The 25,316-nt window shown below is 33.8% G+C and overlaps 1 protein-coding gene and 1 long non-coding RNA gene across 2 annotated transcripts; one reads left to right on the forward strand and one right to left on the reverse strand.

Moving 5' to 3' along the window:
- The first annotated feature begins 994 nt into the window (after positions 1–994).
- LOC147403400 (ethylene-responsive transcription factor ERF098-like) lies at positions 995–1,628 on the forward strand. The gene has a single exon (XM_086438980.1). The coding sequence runs from the start codon at positions 997–999 to the stop codon at positions 1,420–1,422; it is 426 nt and encodes a 141-aa protein (XP_086295106.1). The 5' UTR covers positions 995–996; the 3' UTR covers positions 1,423–1,628.
- Positions 1,629–3,542: 1,914 nt separating this feature from the next.
- On the reverse strand, positions 3,543–10,685 carry LOC147403401 (uncharacterized). Its single transcript, XR_015177480.1, has 2 exons — positions 10,540–10,685; positions 3,543–3,969 (listed from the first exon to the last, which is right to left on the reverse strand). It is a non-coding gene; the product is annotated as an uncharacterized LOC147403401 (long non-coding RNA).
- Between the last annotated feature and the right edge of the window lie 14,631 nt (positions 10,686–25,316).

A 25,316-nucleotide genomic window follows, 5' to 3' on the forward strand; every position in this document is an offset into this window, starting at 1 on the left:
CTGCATCTACGAAAGCAATTTTGGTTCTCTACGCCAGCATGTACTCATCCCTAGTTGTAGATCCGTGGTCAGCGGGGCCCACAATTTATTTATTCCACCTGTGCCCAAAAAATCTTCTCTAAATCGTTATAAGCACGTGACTTTTTTTAACAGCGATAATAAGTAAAGCTTTTGTAACGAAATTTTCCACTACAAACTGTTTAGCCTTTTTTACGTTACCAACCAACAAATAAAAATTGGCTATTTTTCATAATTTGTAATATCTTTTTATCTTTTATTTTTATCATTTTTTTCTTCATTTTTTTTTTTTCCGTTTTATCCGAAATGTACTCCAACTTTGTAACAACCAAGATACATGATAATAATTGTAACAAAGAATTTGGAGGGACGATAGAACAAAAATTTGCATTCAAAATTTTATTTTATGGTAATTTTAAAGATGATTTTTCCAGACAGCCCATGTAATGTTGAGGTGAATTATTATTGAGGACAACCAAAGAACGTGACGTCTGCAAATTTTGCTTTATATTTATTTACAGTATCTATTATGGTATCAAGCAAGGCTAAGTTCTATTTTAATATATTAACATAAACTACTTTATAATCTCCACCTATACTAAAATAATACAAAGGAGAATACGTATTAAGGATGACTAATTAGAGAAACGTAAGCCACATGACCTCAAACACAATAACTGACCAAATGAGTGGTTGAAAGCTTGAAATTGACACGAGGGAGAACCAAACTTTAACGAAAGACCACAAAAGTAACACAAAATTACACTTAAAACAATCTTTTAAAAGCCATCGGTTGACCATCTACGTCCAATGAATCCAACTTTCTCTCTCTACTCAGCACATTTATAATTATAGTCCATTGGATCTTTACACCTTGAAGGAATCTAAGCCCTCCATTTTTGACCAGTCATGTTCTTTTTTCCACTCATTTAAATGCTGTAGAGACGTTATATAGTTCACTCTCATTTTGAATTAAGCATGGAAGGAGAAGACCCAAGTAAGAATAACATGAAAGAAGATAAGGGAGAAGGAGAGATTCGATATCGAGGCGTTCGAAAAAGGCCATGGGGGAAGTATGCGGCAGAGATACGAGACTCAAATAGGCAAGGTGCACGTTTGTGGCTCGGGACTTTTAGTACGGCAGAGGAGGCGGCACGAGCTTATGATCAAGCGGCTTTTGCAATGAGAGGTCCACTAGCCATTCTTAACTTCCCCGATGAATACCGTCATACTGGTTCTTCTTCTTATTCATCATCGTCGTCAACTTCTTCTTCATCTGTTAGTGAAAATGTGGAGAGAGGAAGTTCTTCAAATGAGAAAGAAAAACAAGTTTTCGAATTCGAGTACTATGATAACAAGCTGTTGGAAGAGCTTCTTGAGTATGATGAGAAGAACAAGAAGTAAGAGTGAAAATTTCAAGTCTAGAGAGGTTGACGTTAATTATCATTGTGAAATATCATCGAGAGGATTCTAATAACTCTCTTCTTTGTTTCTAAGTTGTATAATTGCAAAGAAATAGATTTCTTTGCAAAAAAAACTACTGTCTAAGAATTATGGACTATAGTACCCATATTTTTGGAATAAGGCAATGATATAAGACTAATAACAAGAATCTTCTAACTAATATGGAAAAGATCAAGTTTTTAAGAGTTTTGTAAAATGTCAAATAATTAAGAGTTACTACATTGGGCCTCGTTAGAGATCCTTATTCTGGATTTAATCTTGTCCACAAATATATTTGGTCAGGTACCTAACTGTCAATAGCAACTGTATTTTAGTTAGTTCAGGTTTCTAGAATAGATTGACTTTGGGAATGAGGCTGCTTTTGACTTGAGTTTGTCAAATGGGTAAGAAATACAAAAGAATTTGATATTGAGTTGTGAGAAATGTCATAAATGCAATAACAATGGGGCTTAATAGGAAAAACGTGGATTCTATTTTAGACCACTTAATTATATTGTTCTCTCAAGACATGCTGACTTGTTGTAACCTAAATTAGTATATTTGTTTCTTTCTTTTGTAGGCAGGAAGGGGGTATAAGTGTATGACATCACAGGAGAGCAATGATGCAAGAAAATTTATAATTTAATTTTTCAAAAGTATCGGTCATTGTCTTTTTAAATCTTTAATTTACTCCTCCATGTGATCCATATTGAACAATCTAACCACACAACGAGCTTTCCACATCATGGAAGCCATTCTCATTAATTATTGAATACTGATGAATGCATGCGGTCTGTACATGGCTGATGCGGCAAGGGCAGAGAAATGCAGATCTTTTTTCCTTGTGCATCTCGAAGAGAAAGATTTATGATTTTGTGTCCTTGCCACGTCAACCACGTGCATTCATCACGACTCTTAATTATTTGAGGTGGAATATTATTCAAGTAAACTGCTGCTATGTATAAATTTTTGGTATCCTTAATAATGCCATAATGATTCATTATGTGTTTTGATTGTCTAACATGATCTCCATGTGACCCAATTGATGAGAATAACAAAACAGATGTAAAAATTCCATGTAAATGTATTCTAAATCATTAAAGAATACTCATGTTAGTTGTTCAAAACGGGTTGGGATCCATACGCTCCATGAAAACAAACACGCAACCAAATTTATTAGCCATCCAATGATCATGGTATCTTGAATATTTTTTGTGATTGATACAATAGACTACACATACAATTTTCCCAAATTACTATCAAGTTCCATTGGTTGTGCTCATTTTAACAATAAACAATTCTCGACATTAATTTTTGCATTATGAAGAATTAACATAAATTCTCATAGGAAACGACATTACTGTCACAATCACATAATTAAGCTACAAAGATCGTCCAACTACTCTTACATTTGAATTTAATGTTCAGTCTTCAAGTATACTAGAGATAGTTTCTTCTAGTATGTACATCATATAAACGGGATGAAGACATATGCACCAAGGAATGCCTTTTGAATTGTCAAGGTGCTGGTTTTCTTTTTTTTTTTTCATTTTTTGGAACCAAGATATCTGGGCCTCTAAGGGGGGAATCGAACTCAAGACCTCCACTTCTTGAGGCATGAGCCATCTCACCATCATGGTGTTGTTAATGGAGACTCCATAACGTACATAAATAGAATCACTTCTCTATGAATAGAATCCTAATTCAGGTATTGTGTAGTACTTAAATGGACAACTCAAAACCCTTGCCTAGACCAAACTTAGTAATTCCAAACCTTGATGACATAATCATTTATAGTATCTCACTGGAGGAGGCATTGAGGCACCTGATGTGAAATGGTGCTCAAACGAAAGTGCTATTTCTTGAAACGAACCATAGTTGATGTATTGTTTGTGCGTACAACACCATTTAACAAACCCTCAATTGTGTTGAGGTCACATTCAGACATGACCAACAGTGCCCTTACACCCCCATGCTTGTGAAACAAATCAAACAAAGCATGACTGTGCTGCTGTGGCCCTGCACACTTCCCAAGGTGCTCTGTATGATAGGCATGATACAATACAAGGGATCATCCAATGTAAGGGAACGGTAATTTTTTTTTCTATATATGGTCAGAAATGAAGTACGGCGTTTTTATTCTGATTCTAGTCATTTCTTGCACTACTTTATCTATAAAAAAAGAAAAAAAGAAAAAAAGAAAAGAAAAGGAGAGTTCTGCATCAAATGACCGAAGAATCTGTATCCATTATTTCCGATGACTCAAAAAATAAGGAAATATTAAAGAAAGAAAGAGCTATACAACTTAATCACCTATTTCTTTAGTAGGATTCAATGGTTGGTTGGGAATCATTTATCTTTACCTCGACATAAATATTGAAGTAATAAGGTACCATTCATACTGTACTAAGATCAGAAACTCCATTTACGAAAACCAACAATGACGCCTGCACACATCAAGGGATCACACTTACGCGATCCCTCACTGTCTCCCATCACCACAAGAGCCTACAAAGTCATGGATTCCATCAAAAAGCAAATTTGAACTCAAGAGTGAGGATAACCAGTATTTTATAAGAATTGACAACTCAAAATACAACTTTACATGTTCTCAAATCGCAGAAAGACAATCCTGCCATTTTTACCTTTAAGCTTTGTCGACATATTTAATATTATTTTTTAGGGATGGGATAAATCAGTTGTTAACAACAAAGTTCACAATGGTATAGAAGTGAGCAGACCAGAAAAAAATGAATGCTTATACCACCACGGAAAATATTTCAGAACAAATTGCAGGAAAGAATGAAGGTGCCAGCTAGCTCAATTGGTAAAGTCTATGGGTGATGATAGTGATGCCATAGACATGGCTTCAATTCCAGCGATCACTAAATTACCATACTCATTAAAAATAGGCTAACTGAACAAATAAAAAAAAAAGGCTGTGTAGAACACTATCAAATAATAGAATACTGAATACAATGCAATGTATTAAGATGTGTATTGATACACTAGATCATATACACAGAAGATTAAGAGATATATAGGCAAATGAGATTAGTGGTCAGTAAGATGTGGGTGAAGGCGGGTTTTGAACCCAGGTCATGGTATCAACACTCAAAAGACTTATAAAGCTAACACCTTCAGGATAAATCTATATAATACAAACAGGACAGTTGTCTTCCCAAGGTTTATCCCCCTTTTCAATAGTACCCCTCCAACTTTATTGTCTTTTCTCTTCTTTTAATAAATACCCCTCCGACTTTATTGCCTTTCCCCCTCTACCCTTAAACCCCAGAGAAGATGACGGTGCCTACTGGCACAAGCAAACTCTAGGCTGAGATAAGGTGTATACTGATACACCAGATCATCTCCACAATGCCCCCAACCTACTTGCCCCCTCTTCCTCAACCCCGTCCACACACTAGTTACTGGTTTTGGTCCACAATAGACAGTTTTACCACCCACGACCTCAAAGTTAGGTCTGTTTGGAAATATCCTTAGGGTAGCAAAAAAGTTGAATCCAAACAGATCTTCAAAATTCTTAGGTGCTTATGTCTGTCATATGTATAAGTAAACTAATTCTTCGACATTTGAAATAAGAATTCCAAAGGCTTTGCTTCTATGACCTTTCCAAGCATGTTCTTATTTTTTACTAAGCTTTTCACCTTGAAATACGAAATTATAAATCCTTTGAATAAAAAGAAAGTAAATTAGGCAGTAAAGGAAAAGGGATAAATAGTGGGTTGAGGGATCCATGATTTCTATGATGACTTCTCACATAGTGAGGCCCTCATTTTTCATCTGAGACTTACCCCAATTAATAAATATTACTAGTAACTCGTGCAGTTCAATGAAACTGCTCCCACTGGTGACCAGAAAAGAGAGTGGCTAGCGCCCAACCCGTGGAGAAAGCTAGCCCAGGAGATATTTATGGACTTATAGAAAATGACCTTCATCTGGTGCCATGATTCATCCTACACTGAACAAACCCCCCCCCCCCCCCTTCTCTCTCCTGCAAATGAGTTGAGTGAGCAGCAAAATGAGTTGATGAAGGCAATCCATGGCCTGTTGACAAAAGATCTGATCCAACTTAAAATTTCCCGGGAGAAGCAAAATGTTTGAAGAGTTATGAAGGAGAACCCACAGATAAAATGATCATATGGATTTGCCACGTCAAGATAATTTGTCCCTTGATGTAGATTGTAGGCCTAACCATAAATTCAAAGGCGCCACATCTGGAAATCCAAGTTGGAGAAACACAAAGGACTGAGCTAGATTGAATCTCTCAGGAAAACCTAGAATGGTCCTTATATTCCCCGTATATTTTTTTTATCTTAATTGTGGACAAATCTCTCCCCTAATCACATAGGTTTCTGTGTACAAGATCATTTTATTTAAAAGAAGATTTAACATACAGGTAAGGAATTTCAACAATAGAAATGGTTGCAGAGAGAGAACTGACCTTAGGAGCCTTAGTGTCATGGTCCTGTAGCCCAACTAGCACAAACTTGAGTGCCCAGGTAAAGACTGCGACCTTGGTTTGGCCCAACAAGGGAAAATAGGCGTATTCAATGGTGGGGCCCCCATGGCTACAATGGTGGGACACATACGCTTGGGAAGCAGTATCAACCGAGGGTGTTTCTATGTTACTTACGTTGACACAAGCCCAATGCACAGATGGCTTGTCAATCGGATTTTTGCGGAAGAACTAAAGGTTCACTATGATTGGCTTCAACTTTTGATGTTCGGAATTGCCGATAAGAGTGAGCATCCTCTTTTAAGGAGCGATGCTTGCCCAACCCCTTCCCCATAGCCAACATATAGGCCACCATATGGACATCTCTGGCTCAACTTGGGGTCAGCTTGGGATGATCATGGGGGGAATCGTCCTAGATTTTAGGGGGCACTTGGACATGCCACAGGATGGTACTGAACTGAGGAACTGGCACTGTGGCACCCATGTGAACCCTAAGGCCAGGTACACTCACTCTATATGCATCAACTATGCCACCAATGCAGATGCACGGTTGTGCCTTCCATAGGATGGTCCCACTGGGACGATTTGCTATCCTAAACCACAAGTGCCTTGTTATGGACTGCTCGGTGCTCATAGACTAGGTAGTTCCTCATCACGTGGAGCTATAATACAGTGTGGGCGACATGCATTGGAAAACCAGAGATGGATCAGAGAACAACCGTAAATTTTTAATTGGCAGTTCACAGAGGCAGTAAAAATCAGTTTGCTCTTCGCCATTATTTAATTTGATTGCTGTTCACTGAGCCAGCAAAAATCTTAAATGTTAATTCTTCAATTTAAAAAAATAAAAAATTATAGACTTTTAATTCTGTGAATGCATATACCCGTGGCTGTTAACCAAGCCAACAAAATACTGTTTGTTCTTACTAGCCTCACCTGTGGGGATCGATGATTGTTCATCCCTTAGAATCACAAACTTCTGAAATAATTCCAAAAGACACTTAGAATATGCCTTTGGATGAGGATAGCACCACCGTGCTATCTTAATATATCCTTAGAAATGGAGGTGGATAAGAAGTACCTAAACTTCCAGCATTTCGATTTTGGGTTACTTAGATAACTCCAACTCTTCAACAAATTTCCAATGTTTCGCATAAGTAACATCTTCTTCAACTTGCTGAAGGTATAGTTTTCTAGTGTCTATGAGGAGGCTCTATAGTCCAACAACACTCAAATTTCACATCTTCATTACTTGCAGTTTTAAAATATACTTCGAAAATCTTTAAAAGCTGGGTCCGAACTAGATAAGGAGAGGGGAGGGGAGGGGTTTATAGTGTCAGGCCATTGAAGATGGCGAACCTCTAAATCATTCTTTTCAAGTAATAGTGACATGCACAAGATTCCACCTCTACATAATGGGCTCAACAGGAAAAAAAAATTCCAAGTAACACTTCCAACGTAGAACATCAAGCTTAATGCACTCTTCCTCTCATCCATGTCATACTATCTTCAAAAAATGGAAGTCTGATTCATTAGCAAGCTAACAGAAAGTTCCAGGCTCAAGTGGTAACCCTTATGCTGACTACTAGACTATCATTTTACTAGCCACCTCATTTTGTTAAGATGGGTAGCTAATAACATTTAGCCCATGAAAAAATTAAAATACATTTGAGGATCACAAGTTCACAAGACTTCCAAGTGATTAACTTTTTTTTCGTGTAAAATATTAAATTATTTCAGAACACTTGAGATAGTCTCCCTTTGCAAAATGTATGTCCTAATTTTCTTATCGTTTTGAGGCTCAAAATGAGAAATATATCGTCACCGCAGTAGAGTTTAGCCACCAAGTTCGGGATGGATTGGTGTGGTTCCTCTACGTGTAGGACACCAGAATATCGAACCATGAATGGAGAAAGGCATGAGATCTCTGAAGTTCCCCTCATGAAATGTCAAGTCATAAATTTAATTTGGTGAAAATATAGACCACTGTCAGGGTTCCTGATTGCAAACATTTTAAGCACCACAAAAATTTCAAACGGGAGATATGGGACTATGGACTTAAGTAGCAACTTCACTCGAATGCTCCAATCATTGTGTTCTTGCCACCAGCGCATCGGAGTTTGCAAGTAAATTATACTAAATTTTAGGCATATCTACAGCATTAATAAGCCAAAGGCAGAAAATGCAACTTTTTTAGGTTTCTCATCCTTTATTTTATCTGATCACATAAAACTTACAAGGGAATTTGTGAGTTGTGGTGTTTGTTTACCCTTACAAAAGGGAAAGTAAACCTTCACCATCAATCTACACTATCCTCATGAGTCTCCTATCCAAAAAAAACCTCCTAATTTTTAGGAATTTTTTGAACATCCCTAATACACAAGCGACTCCTCTTCATTGACTCAACTGGATTTAAATATAAAAATAAAATTTAAAACATTAAAAAAAAAAATCTCCACTTCTGAATATGCTCACCTTTTTGGTAATTTTTTGAGAAAAAGTCAAGATACTACTCTTAGTCACAATAACTGTCCCACTCCACTATCCAAATCGGCTCCCCTATTTTTTGGGGGTGGGTGATATAGTTTCCCTGCTTCCCCCACACCATCCTTACCTCACCATACTCCTCTCAATTGTTGGAGGGGAACCACAATTATTCCCAACATCTTGCTCAATTTTTGTAGAGGAACCAAGTCGGTAATGTTTGGCTTCCATAATCATCGAATTCAATTTCATTGAAAATGATTAAAGCTTCAATTTTTTTTCTAATTGTTCGCAATGATCATCATTACCATTCTCAAAAGAGCCATCAATCAAGGTGAGTTAGATTCATTAGAATTTAGAACTACAAGGCCTGGAATTTCTTTACGTTCTTATTATCCTTTTGTTTTGTTCCCCAATCCTTCTAAGTTAAAGAGCAAGGAGGCTAAGAAGTGATGAACTATATGTTTTTCCTGCTTTAGTTTTCTTCTCGATTTATAGTCTTCGTAGCTCTCTCTCTCTCTCTCTACATATATAGGGTCAGGATCCAGTAAGTCGTGAAGAATAACTCGTGGAAAAAACGGATGATCTCGACCGTTAAAATTCAAAATCCAACGATTGAGATTTATTCTGAAGACAAGTATCTCCGAGATATGTGTTATGGAATATGTATAGATCTTAGCAGTTGGATTTTGTGTTTACATAGCAGAGATCATGTGTTTTCTCATGAGCCATTCTTCCTAAGTCAACGGATCCCAACCCACATATATTATGCACCATTTTCTCCATCAACATGCAATATGCATGCCTCTATGCCAGTTACACTTTAATATGGAGATTCGAGCTATCAACGGCCTAACATTCCAATGGACCTAAATGCATAGAGATTTTGAACAAGTGTTTTTTGAAGATTTTGTCTTCAAATAGGAGTTGTCAATTCAAATGGAAACATTAAAAAAAAAAAGGTTTTTCTTGAATTGCTTTTATCTTTTTTCGACTCTTTAAATTTTGTTTATAATCTTTGTAGTTTTTGGTAAAGATGGTCTTCTCGACCTCCTATGCATTTCTCTTTGTACTTCTTTATTTGGTGAATACATCTTTACCTTAACCCAAATTGGAAAGGTACAAAGAATCTCTATTCAAGTAAAAGTGCTAAATCCAGTTGTGGCATAATTGGTAGTATCTAAGTCCTAGAGACAATACTTATCGTCGGTGATAAAATATGGCTACACCCAAGACTTGTACGCATGTCACTTGAGGCAAAAACATGAAGCAGTAAGGAATGGCATGGAAAACAATGGGTCTCATCCTAGCTGACCTTTGACCTTGTAAGTTGTAACCAGAGACGGGTCTCCCAACCTAACAGCTAATCAATCTGATAACTAATTCAAAACAAGCACCGATCTTTTTTCTCACTCTAGAAGAACTCAAGCAGACAAACTCCTAAGAGGAAACAATCTCGTTCCAAGATCCCAAGTCCGTAGTATTACCATTCACATACTTTACCACCTCACCCAGTGGCAACTTCTTCTGTTCCAAGATCTTTGCCAACTGTATGTGGAGTTGAAATCTATTGGAGACCAACTTATAATTAACCTAAATAAGAGGGCTTTGATCCAGTTCGGTTAGATCTCAAGCACTAGCTAATATAAAGTGGGGAGGTGGACCGACTTTACCATATTGGATTCAGGAAATTTTGTGTTTGTCTCTTACCGACCTTGCAGGGGAGATTTTATCAAAATAGGTGTCTTAAGAGTTAAGATTTTCAACTTCACCTCTTTCATACCCAATTCCATTTTTCCCCTATTTTGGAAATTTAAACACAAAAGCTAAATAAATAAAATCTCTAAATGTTTAGTTTCATACCCCAATACCATTTGAAAAAAAAAAACTAATCTTTCTCTAGTCTCTACTATTATTGTGACTAGTGAATTATTTAACAGATAGAACAAGAGAAAAATAGAGATTCAAACCTTATCTTATCAGACCAAAAGAAGAAGAAAAAAAAAAAAACCGAAAGAAACATAAACTGAATGGGATCAAGAGGATACAAATAAGCTCAAAATCAAATTAGATTTATTCAGGGTTTTAAGAATGAAATCTAGGGTTTATATCATTACCTCTGGTAGGAGAAGGCCAAGCTTTGCCTTCGTTGTGATTGATGCCGTACTCAAGATTTTCTACAGTTCCAGCGAGAGAGGGGGAGAGCTAAAAACAGTTGTAGAATAACCGGTTTCGACAGTTTTTTCAACGGTTTCAAAGTGTGCAATTGACAGAACATGCGATTTGTCTTTTTGCAAATATTTGAGATACCCTTTTATTTTCAGAATGATGACTTATCCCCTTGACTTTGGTATACTTTGAAAGACTAATAAAAAAATGATCTATAAATCCTCATCTCTAACCTCTATCAAAAATATCTTCTAGTTCTTCAATAGAGAATCATAAATGATAATGGTGTGGAAAGTTAAGTCCATATCTCTTTGGGGTTTTAACATGTAATGTGGCGGGATCCCCATTTAGACCTTAAATACTTTATATGATACTGAGAGCGATAGAGTGTATGATTCAATATAATATGATAAATAGATGAATAAGGCTGAAGTGACCTCAGGCTGGAACCGCATGTCATACTTCTTGAAGTAAAAGTGCATGTGAACCATATATGCTTTTCATCGATATACAAGTGAAAAAGCATCTATGGTTCATAACTACTTTCACGTCAAGAAATACGATATGAGATTCCAACTTGAGGTCACTCTAGCACGACTCTAAATAGATATAGTGAACTATATTTAGTGTATCTCATTAGAAATAGAAGATTTTGATGCATGAAAGATTAACAAAGATATTTACAAAGTTAGTATTTTTTTAAATTTAGTAAAATTAAGGTTAGAAATGATGTTGTTTTATTTTAATTCTTGTAGATCTCTACATAAACTCACAGTAACACCTTGTGTTAGTCTTGGAGGACAAGCGACCAAAGAATCCATAATCACCAAGTTAGTGATCTGATGAGGGTGAAGTTCATAATCAATAATGATGATTATTTCACACAAACTCCATGCGATATGTAATGTTAGAATGCCCCTATGCTATCAAGTGATAGCAAAAGCCAAATGTGAAACACTGCCTCGTGATATTTTCAAGCCATTTTTGATATCTTCCAAAGGTGGTCTGATTAATGAGCGTTGGTATCCAATCTTTGTGGTCAATTTTTATTTTTACTTTTATATGCGAGCATGGATCCCTAAATCTAGTGATATATGCAAAGAAATGAGTAAAAATAATTAACAAAGCGTACAATTTGCATGATTTAATTATGTCTACATCCACGGATGAGAGTTGAGAAAGTTTGATTATGTATGAGAGTGAGTACAAATTCACTAATATAATCATATATTTTCCAATCCAATTACCCAAACCACAACCAACTCATTTTCTACTTAAAATATCATATTTAACGTTCCCCCAAGGCAAGATAATTATGAAATTGAGTAAACAAAGTTAACTAAAAATTTCGGTGCAGTCCACGAAGAGAATATAAGACCATGTGCCATGATATTATATTTAATGGGGGGTGTTCAATGGCAAACTTTTTGGCAAAACATTTTTCAAAACATGAGTTAGAAGTGTTGGAATGGGCTGATTTTTGGTGAGGATGATCACTACGGTGAGGAGATCATCCTCACCAAAAATCAGCCCATTCCAAAACTTCTAACCCCATCAAAAATAGTTTACAAAAAATGGACGGTCCACGATTTTTCAACTGGTAAACATGGGTTTGAAGTTTTGATTTAAAATAGCCCTTCTGTTTTCAAATTGATCAAATGCCAAACACCCTTGACCTTGGTCTTCCTTTTAGGTTAATGAAAAATGACCTAAATGTCATCCATCTTCAACCTCCAACAAAATTACAAAGACCCTTGATTTTTCTACTCAAAATGGGTTATCTATTATAAGACTCTATGGTAAATTTCTTTTAATCTATTCAATCTTATCTTATCTTCTACATGATATGACTTAGTAAAATTGTATATTGTAATATATAATTTACATAATTTATTTTCTATAAAATATATTATATAAATACACATAATCAGAATACATCACCTATTAGGTCAGAAAATGGCTGATCCAATAAGTTATTGGATTGGGTTCTTAGAGCATCTCCAAAGACAATGTTATATTTGCTTCTTTCAATTCCAATGGGTGAGTTTGGAGTGGACTTGGATAAGCTTAACCCAGCCCTAAAGAGATGGGCTGTGCCCAAACCTTTCCCTAATGGACTCAGGTCATAAAATATAAATTCATACACCTTTCGAAGCCATTTGATGCCACTTTTGGGATTCAATTTCCTTCTTAGTTAAAATACAATCAGAATATATCTGTTACTTTAAGAGATACTTTATTTGTTCTTATTATTATAAAATCATACATCTAAGGATATATAATAAACAGCAGGTGCCGGCTAGCTTAATTGGTAAAGTCTTTAGGTGATGATTCCAAAGACCTGGGTTCAAATCTCGCCAGCACCAAGTTATCTAACTCATTAATAACAGGGCCACCTGTGAGGGTGCACCCTCACTTACGTGTGTTGCACGTGCCCTAAGACTAGTCTTTGGACAAGACCATGGTCTATGGAATGGCAAAGCCCACATACGGGCCTGGTCCATTATCTACCGGGATATCCCATTATCCAAAAATATAAGTATATAATAAACATATATACAATATACGAGCGGGCTGGTTCAGGCACTATGATACCCTAGTCCCGCCCTGATTTAATGGGTTTAAAAATTGTGAACCCAACCCTAGTTTCCTGGGCTCAAGATGAAGGGTCTAAACTTTGTTATGTGGCGGGGCGGACCAGATTAGGGGGCCAAATAATAGAATAGCATAAAATGTTGATGCTATAGCATAAGATTCACATGTACAGTTCATCAATTCATGAGGTTCATAGGGTCAACCCAACAAAAAATACGGATATCGTATAAGTTCAGCATCATCGTTGTCATCTATATCTTTATGTTAAAATATAGTGATGTGTGGGAGACCCGAAATCTTATTTTGGCCTTCCACTTTATGTTGAACCATTCCAAATCATTATATTCCCTATCCTACAAATTGAAGTTAACAACTTCAATATAGCTGTCAATGGACAACATCAGACCCGAAATCTGATTTGTTCCTATAACTATGGGTATAAATCAAGTGTTTTGAATCCAATACGGATCCCAAAATCTTATTGTATCCGACCCAATCAGGGATGATCCATTTAATGTCCTACCATCCAATGAATACTGAATGAATTTTATGAAATATTCACATTTTTATTTATTTTAGTATATGTGTAGTTCAGTCTCTGTGGTATTATATATATTACTACATGGTCAATCTTAAGCATCGATATAGATCTATAACATTCGTAAAAACTTCACAACTCCTTGTCATGATTAATGAATTTTTATTTATTTTAATTTGATTAATGCTGAAGTGACCTCAAGTTTAGACCTCACATCACACACCTTGACGTGAAAGTGTATGAGAACCACAGATGCTTTTCCTCGAGATATGAGTGAAAAAGCATCCATGATTCATATCCACTTTCCCCTCAAGATGTGCAATATGAGGTCACTTGAGCACAAACTCTTCTAATTTTATTTAAATGTGATGATTATGAATCCAATACATTTTAAACCTCAATGCATGTAATCACGTTCATGTACCTCTGCGTGTGAATAAAATACAACAAATACGTGTGAAAGCAAAGAGGGTAAGATTATCAAGATTCATTCCCAAATAGGCTCAAAGTTATCCATGATATACAACCATAATTAGTAAACACTTTATTATATTTATTATAATATTACACATACGTGTTATATTCCATGTTAACCTTATTTTGCATGTGAAAGCAACTTTTGCTATGCGAGTCAACAAAGAGTAAGGTCGCCCTAAAATTCAAAAGATTATAGCCGTTCAATCAGTAAAAAAGAAAAAAAAAAAAATTGGTCCGATTAGTTTGATGGGCTGTCAACATCACATGTGTCTTTTTTTTTTTTGAAAGATCAACAAGGTTAAGGCAGACCCAGACTAACTACAATTGAAGAATCGGGACACCACAGGTATCCTGATAAATAACAAAGACAAGATCACTAGAGAGCAACTCATAATCTAATTCAGTACAACCTAAACTATTCTGATAGGAAACAAGTATGTCAACAATCCTGTTGGTCTCTCTAAAGACATGGGTGAAGGAAACTTCGTTGAATCTGTCAAACAAGTTCCTTATAGCAAGGATCACATGAATAACACTCTACAGGAAGATCCACCTACCCTTCAGGACTTGGATAGTGAGCAAGGAATTATATTGGATTTGAATCTTAGAGCATCCTTTAGATATTACTAATTTGATGCCATGGAGAATGTCCCGAAACTCGTGGGAAATGATAAAGATTGGAGCTTCACATCCAACAATAATCGCCAAAACATCACATGTGTTTGTGCTTATAAGTTAGGGCATATTGAATAGTCGTTGTTGACATAGAGGTTATGAGACCAATGGTTAGCTCAAATATTAATGTTTAGAAAAGAGTCGTGATAAATTAACTTGCTTTTTGTGCAAGCACTTCACGCAATTTGGCATGGATACAAGGGGTAGAGACTCAAAATAGTGTGTCGTACCTAACAAAGGTCAAGTGACACTCCATTTCATACCACATGGTATTTGTGGGACCTACTAACCATATGGATATGTGGTCCATCCCTTGTTAAACCTACCCACAAAATATCAGTTTGATTGGTGATATGCATTCATTGATTTTAGCATTGTCTTAAAATTGATTTTGAATCGTTGGATTCAAACTCTTTTTCAAGAGCTTAGATCCACTAAATAAAAGTTATCAAATACTATGATTATTGGTATTTAGGTTCACCAAGAGATGGACCACATATCCATTCGGTCAGTGGGACCCACAAATACCACATGGCATGAAATAGGGTGCCACCTAACCTTTGTTAGGTACAACACATTGTTCTAAATCCCTATCTTTTGTATCCATGTCAAATTACGTCAAGTGCGTGTGCAAAAATCAAGTTAATTTATCATGACTCTTCGAAAAAATATATCAAACATTTGTTAGTTAAAGACTAATGATAATGTGACTTTTTTTTACACCCCCATATGCTCCTTGACCTGGTAGTTACATAATCATGAATCTTTTTCTTGTGTGTCCTAAAGCAAAAGTTCTACGATTCTATGATGGGAGCATTCACGACTTTTAATTAAATATGACTAATACAAACCTATACTAATAATAATATGCCCCACCTAGCACCATGGTCTCACCTACGTCTCTCTCTCTCTCTCTCAAACATGCCTCTCTAATTCATTAGACCATGATGGATATAGGGCCTAACAATGCCTAGCTTGAATCAATTTGGCTAACTATAATATTGTATATATGTATGTATATTGTATACTCTGGATTTTATATAGAAATGTTGAATTGACTTCCTTCAACATTATACTCAACGCTATGTTGAAGTGGGAATGTGTAGAGAACCATAGATTTTTTTTTTTCTTGTATCTTGATGAAAAATATATGTGGTTCTCTACCCATTTCCACATCAGCATAGTCTCGAAAGAATTCAATTTAGAGCAACCCATTATATATATATATATATAATAATAATAAAAAGAATAAAAAGAATAGTTAAATTATATTATTAAAAAAAACTCAACCCCATTAAGACCAAGCTTGATTATTTGTTAGTGATTAATGTAGAGCTTCATTTGTTCTTGTGTTTTGATTATTATGACATATCAAGCTGCAGTAATGGAAACAAGATATAGTTATTTCATCAATTATCAGATTATGATATGCAATCAAATGTATGGAGATTTAAATCCTATAGATGATCATTTGATTGTAACATGGAGTTCAAGATACAGTGATTTGTGGTTGAATTTGTGATTAAAACCCCAACATCACTCTACAACCAGTATGATAGATCATTATGCACATCAGTTTTAATAAAAACAAATAAAAACAACCATTTTTCTAGTTTAAAATTTTATCTATGAATATTTTTCAAAAATTAAATTAAAGTTGTGAATGATAGCGATTTATTTTAGTATTTCAATTAACTGAAAAGACATTAATTAGAAGTTAGGTTGAAAATAAGAAGCTCAACTCCAGCATTCATGGGAAATTAGAATAGATTGGATGGCTAACGGAGAAAAGTTATAAGAAAAAGCTATAAATAAATAAAAATCCCGGAAAATTTTAGTCATTTTGGTCAAATTATTGTGTTTGTTTTCATGAATCATGGTTTTGCTTCCACTTGAGAGTTGGGACTCCTTTGCGGCGTCCACTCACTACTTCGCGGTTCAACTGCTGTTTGATTGGATGGCCACTAGATTCTCTGACAATTTGAGAAGTACTTTAAAATATAAATAATAATAAGATGAAACACAAAAAACTGAAAAGGAGAAAAGGATATCCTATCAACGGTCCAGATACAGCCGGACCCACCTTCACAAAGCACAAACGAAGAGTCCTCTGTAACTGGGTCCCTCCAAAATCTTGACCAACATGATGACCACTTGAATGCGAATGCGAGTGTTGACTTCCGTATAGCGTATTTCCCACTTTAGACTTTTCTAGCTTGAACCAACGGTCGACTGTCAGGTTTTGAGGAAAAAAATAGATTCCCGATGGATCAATTTCGATAATTTAAGGATTCACACACTTTTCCAAAAATACATTTTCTTGGGAATCATCCCAATAATCATGTTGATGGAAAGTCCCAACCCACACATTTTTCCTCTTGAAAATCCATCTCCCACTTGGTATGTTAGTTGCTTTGTCTCAAACTTTATTTGTGATTGGTATTTTTCTAATCTAATTTATATAAAAAATAATTATTATTTAAATTTATATAATAAAATACAACGATTTGTTTTTTTTCAAATGTTTGTCCTCCATAAATAAGGGTTTAGACTTGATTTCATACGTATCCCAAGGGATTTTTTTTAATTTTCTTTCTTCTCTTATTTCTTGTTAAAGAATGCTCCTCTGACTTTATTATATTTCCTCTTTGAACCATTTTCACATATAAATTAATTTAAATTAGAACTTAGGTTTTGATTCATATCAAATTCCTTTAATGATAATCCATTTGATATTAAGTATACTTCTCATAAATCTTATTTGAAAATTAGATTTTAAAAGTTGATTTCATAATTAATTCAATCTTTTGTGATAAATTTTGTAATTTTTATGATCTTAGCCAGATATTCAATTCATCTAATGCTCAGGAGTGTCTGGCACATGAGACTCTATCTGAATAGAGGAGTCACATTTTTGTCATAAACTTATATCAGATGTACATGAAATTTGCTCATGAAATTAACCAACTAGTTTTTGATGTAGTGGCCAAACCCTCCCTTCAAAAAGAGAGAGGTGTTGAGTTCAAGTCCCTCATTGCCCACTCACAAAGATTTATCCCAATTTACATAAGTATTGTTTGTGAGGTAATGAATGTATCCGGAGAATTTGGGCGAGATATAGTGCTCTGATCAAGTTTGCGGGTCTGCACATCAAATCATAAATATTAAAAAAAAAAAAAAAAAAATTGCTTGTAAAATCTTAATTCATCCATAAAAGAAAGTCTGTGATTTGAAAATCTCCGGTGACATGTCTTCATCACCAAGTTCATAAATCTTGTAATTCATTATGATATTTTTGTAACTTATAAGATACATACACAATTTATATTGAGTGAGGATGTATGCATGATAGTAGGGACTAGTCCCATCTCAAAAGAGTGTGCAGACTACAATATCAATTAAAAAAAAAAAAACAAAAATCTATAGAATTTATTTTCCATGTCACTCTAAAAAGTCCTCACCTTTAGTGTCTCAAGATAATTTATACCGTACAGTTCATTAAGACAGGTTGATTTGAATATTTTATTTTTAGTTGTATATGATACGTGGGAAACCAGGAGTACACAGTGCCAAGTTAAAACAAGCAACAAAACATTTTTTTTAATTGGCCAAATAGACATCAATAATATACACAAGTCAACCAAGGAACCTCGCCAACAATCTTTCGCGTGTCACCAACCTTCCTTTCTGATCTTATCTACTGCTCCATACACAGTACACTCACCAAATCACCATTAATTTCCTCTAAAAATCATTATTAAGGGAGCTGCTATTGGCACCCCAACTTTACTTATTACACCTTAATTAAAATAAAAAAGAATTAAGTCAATGTTGAGAATAAGAAAGTTAGGGGCGCTAATAGGAACTCTCAACTTCTATTTGATAGGTTTGGGATTTTATATTGGTCTATTCCTAGTTGTAACTGCTGAAGTCGTTTGAATCTGTTATACTGTTTTGTAATGTTAGAAAGTTGTCTCTTAATCTTTAATTAAGATGTAATAAATAACTTAAGAAATTGAGATATAATAAGTAAAAGTTGGGGGTGCCAATAGTAACTCTCAAACCGTTGGATCATCAAAATTTCTTGTTGGTTAGTAAAAAATTACATCAATCATGCTGTAAAATACTCGTTATATACTTGATTGAGAGGCAGTCAGGGCATGATGCTTACTTTCCACAACACAGCTTGTCAGAAACTCCAAACAAAGTCGTCGTTGACTTGCAGTTTTTCACGACCTTTAAAACCCTGGCCAATCCAAAGAATATTAAAGAGAACTTTTACGGTTTAAAATAAAAGATAGGGAATTTATGTGTACTACCTATTGAAAGAGACATTTTTGGTCTCCAAATGTTTAACTTTAAAAAAAAAAATTAATAAATAAAATACAATAATTTTGTGATTCATATCTTTGAGATGGATTGATTTCTTATTAGTTTTTTTAAAAAATTAAAATCTCTGTACAATTGGATTTAAAAAACTCATATTTATGTCGGCACTAGAAACAAGGTTACAAATAATGATAGGATCAAGAGAATTCTTAGAGATATTTATTAATTTTTCCAATATCATGAACAACATACACTGATTAAAATTTGTTAATAATAGGATAGATCAAAGGAGCAATTTGTGGTTAGAAAGTGTAGACTAAATCTAAATCTAGGCATATAAAAATGGTAAAGGAATAGAAATATTATTAAGTTGTCATAAGAAGATCGTTATAATCTATTTTTGGAATCTGAATCACTTCTCATGTCGAAACTTGTGGGAGCCATATTATACCATGTATGGAAGGTGTCTATTATTACGTCTGGCCGATTTCTATCAATATTTTTTTCATACAAATTAAATATCAACTATTAATCAAAGATGTGACAAGCACAAATAACTCATTAGGTTCTAAAGAAATGGACTTGATCTTCTTCAACCCACCATGGTAGTTAGTGTTTTTTTTAATTAAAAAAAAAAAAAAGAAGAAGAAACACGCTACTTCAAGAAATTTCAACCCACGTCTCTGAAATTTAACTCCAAATTGATATATTCTTTGAATTTAGAGAATATGTTCTCATAACCAATTTGAATTCTAACAGGGATAAAAATTATATTTAAAACATATTTTATAAAAAAATGAAAAGATAAAAGTCAAAAAAGTATTTATGTAAAATATGCTCTCCTCCAAACCAAGTTGCACCCCTATCTTCAACAACAATGTTGAAATGACATCAAAACTGACCTCATTTCACACTTTTTTTTTTTTTTTACGTGGAGGTGTTTAAGAAACGTAGATGCTTTCATTGAGATACAAACAAAAAAGTATCTATGATTTTGTGCACACCTCCATGTCAAATAAGTGTAAAATGAGGTCAATCTTGAGGGCACTAAAGCAAGACTCTGATCATTAATTATAATTTGCCCCTTACAAGAAAATTCTTGCTACACCCTTTACTGTTTTTCTTAATTATTAACTTAATTTAATTGTCATATTCATTGAAAAAATATCAACTCTTGTGCCTTTTACTTATTGGTTGATTGATTGATTTAATTGTTATTGTCATCCAAAAATGTTAAATATAGATTACGGCATATGTTATAGATAAATAAATGGATACGACGAGAAGATCATTTCATGCTTAAAATTGACATCTATTCAATATTACAGGTGTCATAATCTCATTTGGGATGCTTTAAATCACTTTTCTAAACTTTTGCACCTTCCCCATATCAAACCTATTAGTACCGTAAATCCATTTTGTCTCATGTCTTTGGGTTGGCTCCTACCACAAAAGAAACACAAAGTTGATATGTGCCCTTCACCGTAAATAATTATTTCCTTCAAAGAGGTATATTTCCTTATGATACGTTGTCTAATTACTAATATGTCCTTCCTTTCTTTTAGCATCTCCAGGAATTATAAGGATTCAAAAATGTTATATGCCCTTAAATAGGTTATTAGTAGTAATTACACAATGGAAGGCAAAATTTACCTTTTGGTTAAATTGGATAATTGGTTGGGAACAGAACCTCTATACTATTTTTGAGTCGCGCTGGGGTGACATTGGATATATTGTGATTATTACATTTTTGATGTGGGGTGTGCACGTAATCATAGATGTGTTTCCTCGTGTAATTTTTTTTTGTTCTTGTTGTATTTTTCCATATCAGGATCATAGTCTAGATTAGGTTTTAAACACACACACACACACACACACACACATTTTCTAATCGGATCAAAGGGACAATTGCTAAATTTTCAATTTTAAATGAAGAAATTTTGGTGTACTGTCAATATGGGGCTTTCTCAACTATGAAAAAAAGCTCTACACGGATTTATATGAAAAAAAAAAAAAAGTGCTACAAAGGATTTGCATGTATCATCTTTAAAAAAATTTAAAATTGTGATTTTCTGATTCAAAAATTTTCACTCGATTTGCACGCGATTGACGTGGCAAGGGCACAAAATCATCAATCTTTTTATTTTAGTACACAAGGAAAATGATCAACAGTTATGTGCTCAACAGAATATAGATTGAGTGAAAATTTTCAAGTCAGAATTCATTAGCAAAAAATCTATAATGATTTATGATTTTAATTCTCACATTGAATTCTGATTCTGGTTGGGTTAACATCCCAAGTAAATGGTCTATTCCTTGCCGGCTTTAAGATTATTATAATATGATATATAAAAATATTAAAATAATTTAAACAATTCCTTCAAAGTTAAAATTATTGACTGCAATTTTCAAATAAAATTTTAAAAGTGTGTTGATTGAAGGAAGGAAACATCAATCGAGAATTGATTTCACACATTACCTTATTGTCATTTTCAAAGTTTTAATTAATTAGAGATTGTAGATAAATCCACAAAACTACAATCACAAGAAGATTAGACAAGAGTTCATATTTTGACTTGAAAGACGCGTTTATCTAGAATAAAAGTGCTAGATTCCAAAGGTAAACGTCAGGTTTAAATGTTGATAGGTAAGTATCCTGTAGAAAAATGAGTAGTTGTGAATCCCATACACCCTTCTCGTGGGGACAATGAAAGATAACCTCAATGGGTAGAAAAAAAATCCAATAAATTAATTTTTTAATGTTTGCAAAAGAAAAAATATATATAGAATTAATTAGTTAGGCATCTATTGTTATACTTACATTTATCATCCATAAAAAAATGAAATACACCCAAAATTAAGCTCAAACAAACTCTCTTATTTATTCTTCTTTTTCTTATACTATTTTATAATTTACTCTTCTTCTTGAATTAATGTATAGGATCCCCTTACGCAAAGCAATGAAAACCACAACACAATAATTAAAAAATGAAATTAGAGTTGAACCCTTTGTATGTTAAAGAATCTATAACTCTTTCATATTTTTTACTATTCATTGTCTCAAGTGAATATGTTAAAGTTGGTTTGAATTAGAATATGTAAATGAAAGTTGCTAGTAGAGAAAGATGAATGAATAGTAGGAAAAATGAGGGATGAGAAGCTTAGAAATAAAATAAATCTTAAAGAAAATGGAAAAGATCTAAGTATCCGATCGAATGAGGTAGAAGAGTTGAGTTAAATTTGAGTTTATATAATCAAAACAATATCTACACCGGTTCGATAATAATTTTCTTTCTTTTTTTATTATGCTTTACTTTAAACGGTACTTTTAATGGAAATTAAATAGTTTAACTGGTTGGTTTCTATTATTTTGATATTAAAAAAAATAAAATTATTCACTACCAGTGAACGACATTGACTTTAAGTCATGGAATGAAGACCTAATCTTATATTGATTAGGATAACCGACTTCATGAAGATAATTGATAAAATTTTGGTGTGAAAAATATAAATGATCCTATTATTATTATTATTTTTTATAACGATGGTTCTAGACCCACCTGTAAGTCAAACTAGCAAGGTCGAGGCAACTGCCTTCTTAGAGAACCATATCTTACCCAAATCCCTCGAGTACATGCGATACCCCACATACCAAATAAGCAGGGAAAAATTCTTGTGAGTGACCAATGAAGGTCTTGAAGTCAAGATCTCTCCCTTTTTGAAATGATGCCTTTATTTTTAATTAGAAAGTGATATGTACATTGTGTATAAATGGTATATTTGTAATATAAAATATTTATTAAAAGGTATTTTAAAAATTGAAAATGATATTTTTATAATTTTCAAATCAAATCAACATATTTTAAGGACATGAGATTACTATTTTCTTATTAGTTTTTTAACAAAATAATCCTAATTATAAGTTTAAAGGTTAAGGAGGGGGCATTTTTAAAATCCAAATTTTGGCGCCGAACTCCAACCACTTCTAGTCCGCCTTCTCTCGTTATAATAGTAAGAAAGATGTTGGATAACGTTATCCAACTCACTAGTCCTTTACATTGCTAATGTGGCACACTTTGACAATATGACATAGGCCCCACTTGATTGGTAAATTCTAGTCATGAATATAATTTTTTTTTTTTCATACATTAAATCTAGAAGACAAAATGCTTAAATCCAATAGGAATTTACCTATTTGACATATACTTATTCTTAAAAATATAATTGCAACCTCATAAAAACCTTCAAAAATGAGTAATCCTTATCTCAAAGATTTGAGATTGGCTACCTTTAAAATTAAGAAATACATAAAATAAATAAATGTATTTTCTCTTACCAATAATCCAAAATTCAGCCAATATATTTTTTTTTTTTAATGACAGGGTGGTTTGAACTTACATCCGATTAGGGGGACCAAAAGAGCCAAAGCATATGCGTCCCTCCCCTAGGCACATACAATGCCCACACATCACACGCACCAGGTAAGTGAGGGTGTGCCCTCACGGTGGTTCCGAGGAAATACTATTCATACTAAGTATCAAATTCACAACCTCTGAACTCTCACAGCTTATTAGATTTGAAATTGTCATTGGCCGCCCCCCCCGGACGATTTTTCTGCCGAGAATATTATTAAAATGAATTTGCTCTTGATAATACTATCAAAAATCCAAAGACCCAATCAATGTATATATGTAAAAAAATGTGGAAACAATAAGAAAACTACAAAAAAAAAAAAAAAAATCTGTGTTTGGTCCACAAAAAGTGGTAAATGTTTTTCAACAAAAGCGACATTTTATATTATTTGGTTCATAAGCAAAATAGTTGAATTGGAAACTTGTTTCCATAAAAAACTGAGTTTAAATTGGAAATGATTTCATCAATTATTTATTCATTCTTTTCATGGGCTATGATACCATCACCCCTGAGGTCCCAACATCAAAGGTTATGTGAATGTCTATTTTCCTTCAAATAAATCTGGCAAAATAAAATATTTTCTATTTTACTTGTCAAATAATGTATATATTTATGAATACTTTAAATATTAGGGTAATTTAGCGTGCTCTTCCATGTTTTGCTGAATATTTGAGATATTCCTTATATTTTTAAACTAATATATATCTCTCGACCTTAGGTTTTTTTTTATATACCAATAAAAAATGATCAAAATACTCTCACCTTCATCCTCCAATCAAAAGCCCTTGATTTTTCTCCAAAAAATCTGTCTTCTTCAAGCTCTACAACATCCATTGTAGATACTTGAAATTTATCTAACCTAATTTATGGTCCATCATTTACAACCTCACCCTAACCCATGTATAGATATCTCTTGATTTTTTAACCCAAAATTTCATTGTCTTCTGCATTTTCGAAAATTCCATATTGTTCTTAGGTTTGAAGGCTGTGAAGTAGGTAGATCCTAAAATGTCAAAGATGAAGGAACATGTTTGCCATGCAACGGATTGATGCTTTCCATCAACATGACTGTTGGAATGGTAGGGATTCCCCAGAAAAATGTATCCTTAGGAAAATGCCTATTCATCCTTGGAAGATTGAAATTAATCTCAAGGAAATCCATGTTTTTCCTCAAATTCTGTCATATTGATGGAGAGCTTTAATCATGAGTTGAAGGTAGTAAAGTCAGAATAAAAAAGAGGCTCAAATATCCATTAATCTATAAGCCAAAGATGAGGGCTTTTATGTCATTTTTCTATTAATCTATTAGAGGGACCAATGCCAAAAACAAAGGCATGCTAACCATTTGAAAACATTGGAGTATCTTAAATATCCACCAAAAAGTAGCCTATCTCCATTAAAATCACACTAAATATAGTACATAAATTGGTTGTAAATTATAATGTGTTTTCACTTTTAAAAGTCAACTCATAACTTAATAAACCCTAAGAAGTTCTTTCGTTGATCTACCAAACTACTAAGAAATGAATTTCATGAAAACTGTTTTCAAGAAAATAAATTTTACTCAGAAATGGGAATTGCAATTTACACGTTAACGGTAGTATTATATTAATAAAGATTAAGGATTAAAGATTAAAGAAACGGCCAAATTTAAGATAGTTGACCGAGAAGGATTAGGGTATATGCCGATCAAGATTC

The sequence above is a fragment of the Akebia trifoliata genome, chromosome 4, assembly GCF_017979445.1.
Source record: "Akebia trifoliata isolate Shusen 1 chromosome 4, ASM1797944v1, whole genome shotgun sequence".
Classification (NCBI taxonomy): Eukaryota; Viridiplantae; Streptophyta; class Magnoliopsida; order Ranunculales; family Lardizabalaceae; genus Akebia; species Akebia trifoliata.